This window comes from Ranitomeya variabilis, chromosome 2 (genome assembly GCF_051348905.1).
Source record: "Ranitomeya variabilis isolate aRanVar5 chromosome 2, aRanVar5.hap1, whole genome shotgun sequence".
Taxonomy (NCBI): Eukaryota; Metazoa; Chordata; class Amphibia; order Anura; family Dendrobatidae; genus Ranitomeya; species Ranitomeya variabilis.
In genome coordinates, this window is record NC_135233.1 from 579,623,327 (window position 1) to 579,634,267 (window position 10,941).

The 10,941-nt window shown below is 46.9% G+C and overlaps 1 protein-coding gene across 1 annotated transcript; it reads right to left on the minus strand.

Moving 5' to 3' along the window:
• Nucleotides 1-326: 326 nt before the first annotated feature.
• On the minus strand, nt 327-10,057 carry DYNLRB2 (dynein light chain roadblock-type 2). The gene is made up of 4 exons (XM_077292767.1): nt 9,840-10,057; nt 9,682-9,757; nt 7,386-7,553; nt 327-709 (listed from the first exon to the last, which is right to left on the minus strand). Exons 1-4 carry the CDS (start codon nt 9,840-9,842, stop codon nt 666-668), a joined length of 291 nt encoding a protein of 96 aa, XP_077148882.1. The 5' UTR covers nt 9,843-10,057; the 3' UTR covers nt 327-665.
• Between the last annotated feature and the right edge of the window lie 884 nt (nt 10,058-10,941).

Sequence of the window (10,941 nt, forward strand, 5' to 3'; positions counted from 1 at the left end):
GCAGCCAATTAGGAGGTAGCATTGACAATGGCAGCGATTTAGAAAAATCAATTATGGTGCATAATCTGACGCCAGACATTACTGGAGGTAGTAGGTACTCTTCAGATCAATGGATCACCCAATAAACTGTTTAATAGAGTCCAGCTTTTAGTTTGTTCTGAAGAGCCAAGCTTGTAAGTCCTCAGCATGGACATGAAAAAAAGACAATATATGGTGAAATACATAGCAACAAATTAGATTCTATACACACCAATTTAGTTAATGGCAATGTTGAGATCATGCTGAAAACCATGGAAAAAAAAGAAAAAAAAAAAAGGAGGCATCAATTCACTGCAAATAATACTTTATTTTAAGTCTAATAAACCGGATAACACTTTGCCCTCACATTATAATAACATGTTGTATTATCCAGGATGATGTTTTTCCCGACAGTTGCCATTAGCTAATTGTATTAATATCTTTAGAGGGACTTTACACCTTCCCCCCTAAAAATCTGCGCATCTGCCCCCCTGTAAGCCCAGGTGCATGGAGGCAGAGTGTAATCTGGGTGCATTATAAAACATTTCTAGCTTTTTCCTTCCTGTGAGTTTGCAGCTTCATAAATACAGAACCCTAATAAAACATATCCCGGGGTACACGGCCGATAGATCACCGATGTCATACGGTCAGTCAGATGGATTCTGGATAACGATAAGCAAATAGTCTTTATCTGGAAGAAAATAACAGGCAAAAGATTAAAAAGTGCATAAAATAAAAGGCTCAAATGATTGTATGCATTTCAGGGCACATTCATGGATGGAACTGAAGCACTTTATGTAGATCTATATCTGCGGTTGCTGATGTAGGATGGATCTAGTAGTGAAGCACTTTATGTAGATCTGTATCTGCGGTTGCTGATGTAGGATGGATCTAGTAGTGAAGCACTTTATGTAGATCTATATCTGCAGTTGCTGATGTAGGATGGATCTAGTAGTGAAGCACTTTATGTAGATCTTTATCTGCGGTTGCTGATGTAGGATGGATCTAGTAGTGAAGCACTTTATGTAGATCTATATCTGAGGTTGCTGATGTAGGATGGATCTAGTAGTGAAGCACTTTATGTAGATCTATATCTGAGGTTGCTGATGTAGGATGGATCTAGTAGTGAAGCACTTTATGTAGATCTTTATCTGCGGTTGCTGATGTAGGATGGATCTAGTAGTGAAGCACTTTATGTAGATCTATATCTGAGGTTGCTGATGTAGGATGGATCTAGTAGTGAAGCACTTTATGTAGATCTACATCTGCGGTTGCTGATGTAGGATGGATCTAGTAGTGAAGCACTTTATGTAGATCTACATCTGCGGTTGCTGATGTAGGATGGATCTAGTAGTGAAGCACTTTATGTAGATCTTTATCTGCGGTTGCTGATGTAGGATGGATCTAGTAGTGAAGCACTTTATGTAGATCTACATCTGCGGTTGCTGATGTAGGATGGATCTAGTAGTGAAGCACTTTATGTAGATCTACATCTGTGGTTGCTGATGTAGGATGGATCTAGTAGTGAAACACTATGTAGATCTATATCTGCGGTTGCTGATGTAGGATGGATCTAGTAGTGAAGCACTTTATGTAGATCTGTATCTGCGGTTGCTGATGTAGGATGGATCTAGTAGTGAAGCACTTTATGTAGATCTGTATCTGCGGTTGCTGATGTAGGATGGATCTAGTAGTGAAGCACTTTATGTAGATCTGTATCTGTGGTTGCTGATGTAGGATGGATCTAGTAGTGAAGCACTTTATGTAGATCTATATCTGCGGTTGCTGATGTAGGATGGATCTAGTAGTGAAGCACTTTATGTAGATCTGTATCTGCGGTTGCTGATGTAGGATGGATCTAGTAGTGAAGCACTTTATGTAGATCTGTATCTGCGGTTGCTGATGTAGGATGGATCTAGTAGTGAAACACTATGTAGATCTGTATCTGCGGTTGCTGATGTTGGATGGATCTAGTAGTGAAACACTTTATGTAGATCTATATCTGCGGTGGCTGATGTAGGATGGATCTAGTAGTGAAGCACTTTATGTAGATCTTTATCTGCGGTTGCTGATGTAGGATGGATCTAGTAGTGAAACACTATGTAGATCTACATCTGCGGTTGCGGATGTAGGATGGATCTAGTAGTGAAACACTTTATGTAGATCTATATCTGCGGTTGCTGATGTAGGATGGATCTAGTAGTGAAGCACTTTATGTAGATCTTTATCTGCGGTTGCTGATGTAGGATGGATCTAGTAGTGAAACACTTTATGTAGATCTTTATCTGCGGTTGCTGATGTAGGATGAATCTAGTAGTGAAACACTATGTAGATCTACATCTCCGGTTGCTGATGTAGGATGGATCTAGTAGTGAAACACTATGTAGATCTGTATCTGTGGTTGCTGATGTAGGATGGATCTAGTAGTGAAGCACTTTATGTAGATCTATATCTGCGGTTGCTGATGTAGGATGGATCTAGTAGTGAAACACTATGTAGTTCTGTATCTGTGTTGCTGATGTAGGATGGATCTAGTAGTGAAGCACTTTATGTAGATCTACATCTGCGGTTGCTGATGTAGGATGGATCTAGTAGTGAAACACTTTATGTAGATCTATATCTGCGGTTGCTGATGTAGGATGGATCTAGTAGTGAAGCACTTTATGTAGATCTACATCTGCGGTTGCTGATGTAGGATGGATCTAGTAGTGAAACACTTTATGTAGATCTATATCTGCGGTTGCTGATGTAGGATGGATCTAGTAGTGAAGCACTTTATGTAGATCTATATCTGCCGTTGCTGATGTAGGATGGATCGAGTAGTGAAGCACTTTATGTAGATCTATATCTGCGGTTGCTGATGTAGGATGGATCTAGTAGTGAAGCACTTTATGTAGATCTGTATCTGCGGTTGCTGATGTAGGATGGATCTAGTAGTGAAGCACTTTATGTAGATCTGTATCTGCGGTTGCTGATGTAGGATGGATCTAGTAGTGAAGCACTTTATGTAGATCTGTATCTGTGGTTGCTGATGTAGGATGGATCTAGTAGTGAAGCACTTTATGTAGATCTATATCTGCGGTTGCTGATGTAGGATGGATCTAGTAGTGAAACACTATGTAGATCTGTATCTGTGGTTGCTGATGTAGGATGGATCTAGTAGTGAAGCACTTTATGTAGATCTATATCTGCGGTTGCTGATGTAGGATGGATCTAGTAGTGAAACACTATGTAGTTCTGTATCTGTGGTTGCTGATGTAGGATGGATCTAGTAGTGAAGCACTTTATGTAGATCTACATCTGCGGTTGCTGATGTAGGATGGATCTAGTAGTGAAACACTTTATGTAGATCTACATCTGCGGTTGCTGATGTAGGATGGATCTAGTAGTGAAGCACTTTATGTAGATCTACATCTGCGGTTGCTGATGTAGGATGGATCTAGTAGTGAAACACTTTATGTAGATCTATATCTGCGGTTGCTGATGTAGGATGGATCTAGTAGTGAAGCACTTTATGTAGATCTATATCTGCCGTTGCTGATGTAGGATGGATCGAGTAGTGAAGCACTTTATGTAGATCTATATCTGCGGTTGCTGATGTAGGATGGATCTAGTAGTGAAGCACTTTATGTAGACATATATCTGCGGTTGCTGATGTAGGATGGATCGAGTAGTGAAGCACTTTATGTAGATCTTTATCTGCGGTTGCTGATGTAGGATGGATCTAGTAGTGAAACACTTTATGTAGATCTTTATCTGCGGTTGCTGATGTAGGATGAATCTAGTAGTGAAACACTATGTAGATCTGTATCTGTGGTTGCTGATGTAGGATGGATCTAGTAGTGAAGCACTTTATGTAGATCTATATCTGCGGTTGCTGATGTAGGATGAATCTAGTAGTGAAACACTATGTAGATCTGTATCTGTGGTTGCTGATGTAGGATGGATCTAGTAGTGAAGCACTTTATGTAGATCTATATCTGCGGTTGCTGATGTAGGATGGATCTAGTAGTGAAACACTATGTAGTTCTGTATCTGTGGTTGCTGATGTAGGATGGATCTAGTAGTGAAGCACTTTATGTAGATCTATATCTGCGGTTGCTGATGTAGGATGAATCTAGTAGTGAAACACTATGTAGTTCTGTATCTGTGGTTGCTGATGTAGGATGGATCTAGTAGTGAAGCACTTTATGTAGATCTATATCTGCGGTTGCTGATGTAGGATGGATCTAGTAGTGAAACACTATGTAGTTCTGTATCTGTGGTTGCTGATGTAGGATGGATCTAGTAGTGAAGCACTTTATGTAGATCTACATCTGCGGTTGCTGATGTAGGATGGATCTAGTAGTGAAACACTTTATGTAGATCTATATCTGCGGTTGCTGATGCAGGATGGATCTAGTAGTGAAGCACTTTATGTAGATCTATATCTGCCGTTGCTGATGTAGGATGGATCGAGTAGTGAAGCACTTTATGTAGATCTATATCTGCGGTTGCTGATGTAGGATGGATCTAGTAGTGAAGCACTTTATGTAGATCTATATCTGCGGTTGCTGATGTAGGATGGATCTAGTAGTGAAGCACTTTATGTAGATCTATATCTGCGGTTGCTGATGCAGGATGGATCTAGTAGTGAAGCACTTTATGTAGATCTATATCTGCCGTTGCTGATGTAGGATGGATCGAGTAGTGAAGCACTTTATGTAGATCTATATCTGCGGTTGCTGATGTAGGATGGATCTAGTAGTGAAGCACTTTATGTAGACATATATCTGCGGTTGCTGATGTAGGATGGATCGAGTAGTGAAGCACTTTATGTAGATCTATATCTGCGGTTGCTGATGTAGGATGGATCGAGTAGTGAAGCACTTTATGTAGATCTATATCTGCGGTTGCTGATGTAGGATGGATCTAGTAGTGAAGCACTTTATGTAGATCTACATCTGCGGTTGCTGATGTAGGATGGATCTAGTAGTGAAACACTATGTAGTTCTGTATCTGTGGTTGCTGATGTAGGATGGATCTAGTAGTGAAGCACTTTATGTAGATCTACATCTGCGGTTGCTGATGTAGGATGGATCTAGTACTGAAGCACTTTATGGAGACCTATATCTGCGGTTGTTAATGTAGGAAGAAGTTGGTACTGAAGCACTTCATGTAGATCTATAGCTACGGTTACTAATGTAGGATGGATCTTATACTGAAGCAGTGGGTACTAGGTTGCATCATGCAATGGTAGGAATGCTAGAAATTGTGTTTCAAGGGGCTCTCCCACAAATGAGTCATCACCTATGCACAGGATAGGGGACAAATGTCTGATCACGAGGATCTCCACCAGTGAGACTCCCACCAATAACCAGAAAGGTAGTCCTGAACTCCCTCGCTTCTGCTGGCTTTAAGAGTGTATTTAGTAGAGGTCAGGTATGCAGGATGCCACTCAATTTAACTTCTTAACTTATGGCTTCATATTTTGTCAGGCTCTAAGAAAAGTCTAGATCCGGCTTAGGAGCAAATCTTGCTTACATATACGGCATCTGCAGCAACTGGAGCGTGCTCCGATTGCTGTAGTGAAAACATTTAAATGCTGCTCACTAACTGACAGCAGTATTTCTAATAGGAAACTGCATTATATAGTATCATTCATCAGACGATCGCAGGTTAAAGTCCCCTAAGTGGACTAAAATATAAAAGTAAAAACTGGGAGGGGGTGGGGAATGTATTAAAATAGTGGCCTGCCGAGCTGAAATCACCAAGATTCGGTCAGTGTCCGAATATTTCTGGACCTGTGTATCTTATATAATATCTGCCTTTCAAACATTACAAAATTTCATCGGGTATTAAAGAAAATCTGGGTTACGGCTCATGGAATAAGGGGATTAAAAGAAAAAACAATCAGATCCTTAAAGAGGATGTCTGCTACTTTTACATTAATGGCCTATCCTTAGGGTGGATCATCAATGCCGATCAGCTGTTATCTGTGTCGGCGGCCGGAAGTACTCACTTGCCGAGCTGCTCCATCTACTTGTAGTGGCCGGGGCTTGGCACTGAACATCCGCCTCCTAGTCAAATCAATAGGAGGCGGATATATAGTGCCCTGCAGCGACCACTACAAGTAGATGGAGCAGTTTGACAAGTACTTCTGGCCGGCAGGTGACAGTGTTGGGCCTGACCATTCAGACATGGATGACCGATGCTCCATTCATTCCTTATAGGGCTGACAAGTGCTGAGCTTTTGCGAGTGACCCTAAAGAGAATGAATGAAGCAGCGATTGGGTGAGTTCACTTGCGCTTCATTTTGCAATGGGAATAAAAATTCTACTTCTGGTATAAAAGGAATCAGAGTGATCAGACCCCCACTGATAGGCACGTTACAGCCAAGCGACAAGCTTGGCACACTGCATAATAGGTGATAAATATCAATAGTGGGACCCCCCCCCCCGGGAACAGATTTTTTTCATATTTAAATGCCGATGTCATAAATTGACAGAGGTAACTAAATCGTTAACAGCAGGGATCTGAGCTAGCTCTGGCCCCTGCGGTTAGTGACAGATGCTGACCTTACAACACAGTCAACATCCACAGCATGAGGAGACAGCTCAGCTCAAAGCCCCCTCCACATGTAAGGACCCCAGCACAGACAATCGGATACATCATTTTGTGCTGAGGAGTTAAGAACTGTACATTTTTTGGCTTATATTTCCCCCTCACCCACCCCTTCTTTAAAGGGCAATAACTTTTTTATTTTTCCATCCACACAGGAATACAAGAGCTTGTTTTTCATGGGATGAATTGAATTTTTGAATGCCACCATTTCTTTTTACCATATAATGTACTGAAAAATTTGAAAAAAAAAAAAATGCTTGGTGCACCCTTGATGTGGCCAAACAGTTAAAGGGACTCTGTCGGCACAGAATGACTGTTCAGACCAAGTACAGGCACATCGGTGTATCATGGCGGGGCCAATTATTTAAATACTTGGTTTCTATCTATTTTCACCCCATCTAGCGCTATGCATCCAGAGCATAGAGGGGGGGATGCAGTTTGAAAGAAAGCAAGCAGGTGGGAAGGAGCATTTAAATAATGATCGTCTCCGCCATGAAGCACAGAGTGCCTGTACTTGGTTAAAACAGTCATTTTGTGCTGGAAATGTCCCTTTAAAAACAGAAGCAATCAGAGCTAGTTCGAGTTGCTGCTATTCCAGGCAGATGCTGGCTGGATAATGCAGCCGGCATCTGCCCTGTATGGAGGAAGCTCAGCTCCTGAGCCTGCTCCGTACACCAGGAACACAACCTGTGATAAAAAGATTTGGAACTAGAAAAGAGGGAGAAAGTGATGCCCAGTGCACAACATAACGCCATGTACGGTACCTGGAGCCACCATGATCTCGTGCTTCTTGGAACGGATCCTGAGGAACGTCAGGTCATTTTGAGGGTCGATATCACGGACGGTGCTCCGAGCTTTCATGGAGAGCTGGTGGAGGAGCCCGGCATACTGCACTGTGGTGGAGTTATCAAGCGTGGTCCTTATGGGGATGCCTGCAAAGGAAGACAAGTAGTAGAATCCTAGTATATGGGTATTGATGAAAATGTCAGCTCACAATGCAAGAAACGAGTCCTCTCATCGACAGAAAATGTCATTTATTTTTGTTTTACAAAGTTATTAATTTTTTTAACCACTAAAATAAATAAAATGAATGCTGTAAAAGCAAAAAATAATTGCATCTTTTTAACCCCTCACCATTTGGCCACAATTCGATTTTTTTCCCCATTTTTTAGTACATTATATAGGAAAATGAATGGTGTCATTCAAAACTAAAAATCGTCCAAAAAAAAAGTGATGGCCTAGGAGGGGCGTGTCGCTCTAGGGTGGTCTGGCGGCGCAGGAAGCGTTGCTCTAGGGTGGACTGGGATGCGTCGCTCTAGGGTGGTCCAGCGGCGCAGGGGGCGTAGCTCTAGGGTGGTCCAGCAGCACAGGGGGCGTAGCTCTAGGGTGGTCCAGCAGCACAGGGGGCGTAGCTCTAGGGTGGACTGGGATGCGTCACGGGACGTGTCACTCTAGGGTGGTCCAGCGGCACAGGGGGCGTAGCTCTAGGGTGGATTGGGATGCGTCACGGGACGTGTCACTCTAGGGTGGTCCAGCGGCGCAGGGGGCGTAGCTCTAGGGTGGACTGGGATGCGTCACGGGACGTGTCACTCTAGGGTGGTCCAGCGGCACAGGGGGCGTAGCTCTAGGGTGGTCCAGCGGCACAGGGGGCGTAGCTCTAGGGTGGACTGGGATGAGTCGCTCTAGGGTGGTCCAGCGGCGCAGGGGGCGTAGCTCTAGGGTGGACTGGGATGCGTCACGGGACGTGTCACTCTAGGGTGGTCCAGCGGCACAGGGGGCGTAGCTCTAGGGTGGATTGGGATGCGTCACGGGACGTGTCGCTCTAGGGTGGTCCAGCGGCACAGGGGGCGTAGCTCTAGGGTGGTCCAGCGGCACAGGGGGCGTAGCTCTAGGGTGGTCCAGCGGCACAGGGGGCGTAGCTCTAGGGTGGACTGGGATGAGTCGCTCTAGGGTGGTCCAGCGGCGCAGGGGGCGTAGCTCTAGGGTGGACTGGGATGAGTCGCTCTAGGGTGGTCCAGCGGCACAGGGGGCGTAGCTCTAGGGTGGACTGGGATGAGTCGCTCTAGGGTGGTCCAGCGGCACAGGGGGCGTAGCTCTAGGGTGGACTGGGATGAGTCGCTCTAGGGTGGTCCAGCGGCGCAGGGGGCGTAGCTCTAGGGTGGACTGGGATGCGTCACGGGACGTGTCACTCTAGGGTGGTCCAGCGGCACAGGGGGCGTAGCTCTAGGGTGGATTGGGATGCGTCACGGGACGTGTCGCTCTAGGGTGGTCCAGCGGCACAGGGGGCGTAGCTCTAGGGTGGACTGGGATGAGTCGCTCTAGGGTGGTCCAGCGGCGCAGGGGGCGTAGCTCTAGGGTGGACTGGGATGCGTCACGGGACGTGTCACTCTAGGGTGGTCCAGCGGCACAGGGGGCGTAGCTCTAGGGTGGATTGGGATGCGTCACGGGACGTGTCGCTCTAGGGTGGTCCAGCGGCACAGGGGGCGTAGCTCTAGGGTGGACTGGGATGAGTCGCTCTAGGGTGGTCCAGCGGCGCAGGGGGCGTAGCTCTAGGGTGGACTGGGATGCGTCACGGGACGTGTCACTCTAGGGTGGTCCAGCGGCACAGGGGGCGTAGCTCTAGGGTGGTCCAGCGGCACAGGGGGCGTAGCTCTAGGGTGGTCCAGCGGCACAGGGGGCGTAGCTCTAGGGTGGACTGGGATGAGTCGCTCTAGGGTGGTCCAGCGGCACAGGGGGCGTAGCTCTAGGGTGGACTGGGATGAGTCGCTCTAGGGTGGTCCAGCGGCACAGGGGGCGTAGCTCTAGGGTGGACTGGGATGCGTCACGGGACGTGTCGCTCTAGGGTGGTCCAGCGGCACAGGGGGCGTAGCTCTAGGGTGGTCCAGCGGCACAGGGGGCGTAGCTCTAGGGTGGTCCAGCGGCACAGGGGGCGTAGCTCTAGGGTGGACTGGGATGAGTCGCTCTAGGGTGGTCCAGCGGCGCAGGGGGCGTAGCTCTAGGGTGGACTGGGATGAGTCGCTCTAGAATGGCAGAAATACCAGCAGAGCAATCCCGCCTTACCTTCCGCGTTCACTACGATGGTTCCGATCACTCCTTTCTGGGACTGAATCCTCTTCAGTGTTTCTTCTACCTCTGACTGCAAATCAATAAAGGAACCAGCGTGTTAGGAGTTAACAAATCAATACCAGATCCCGCAGACCCGGGAGCCCCGCACTCACCATCCTGCCTCTGCTGCTACACACGGCGACTGACAACTAACCGGCGCTTCTCTGGTTACTATGGGAACTATGGGAATACCGGATACGACGTCAGGACGGTGCGAGGAGGAGGCGCGGTCTTTCCTCCAGGAGGTAATCACGTGGTGTGCCCGCTCCGCGTTAGGGATTTGCTGCTTCTGCTGGTCACTGTGCAGTACTGCAAGGAAGTGTCATGGAGCTTGGGTAACCAGCCGAAGGGCAACTGATATAAAAAACGCTTCATTGTGTCATTAATGACATATGTGGGGGAGGAATTCTAGAGTGCACATGTGAGAGAGGTATTATGGGGCACACATGTGGGGGAAGTATTATGGGGCGCACATATGGGGTAGGTAGGTGCACATGTGGGGGTGGTATTATGGGGTACACATGGGGCGCACATGTGGGGGAGGTATTATGGGACGCACATGTTGGGGAGGTATTATGGGGTATACATGGGGCGCACATGTGGGGGAGGTATTATGGGACGCACATGTGGGGGAAGTATGGGATGCACGTTTGGGGGAGGTATGGGGGTGCACGTGGGGGAGGTAGTATAGGTCGCACATGTGGGGCAGGTATTCTGAGATGCACATGTAGGAGAGGTATTATGGGGGTGCACATGTGGGGAATGTATGGGGTACACATTTGGGGGAGGTATGGTGGTGCACATGTGGGGGAGACATAGGGTGCACTTGTGAAAGAGGTATGGGGCGCACATGTGGGATAGGTATTATGAGGCGCACATATAGGGGCGGTATTAGTGGTTGCACATGTGGGGGAGGTATGGGTTGCACATGTGGGGGCGGTATTATGGGGTGCACATGTGGGGGAGGAGGTATTATGGGGCTCACATGTGGGGGGAGTATGGGGCGCACGTGGGTGAACTATTATGGGGCTCACATGTGTAGGTATGGGGCGCACATGTGGGGTAAGTATGGGATGCACACGTGGGGGAGGTATTATGGGTCGCACATGTGGGGGCAGTATTATGGGGTGCTCATGTGAGGAAGGTGTGGGGGAGGTATTATGGGGTGCACGTGGTGCTGTATGGTGGGGCTCACATGTGGAGGTATTATGGGGG

Excerpts from the sequence above, each read along its gene's own strand:
- DYNLRB2 (XM_077292767.1), bottom strand. Across the intron at positions 7,554-9,681 it reads CATCGTAGTGAACGCGGAAG|GCATCCCCATAAGGACCACG; the intron begins GTAAGGCGGGAT and ends CTTCCTTTGCAG. Across the intron at positions 710-7,385 it reads CGAGATCATGGTGGCTCCAG|ATAAAGACTATTTGCTTATC; the intron begins GTACCGTACATG and ends ATTTTCTTCCAG.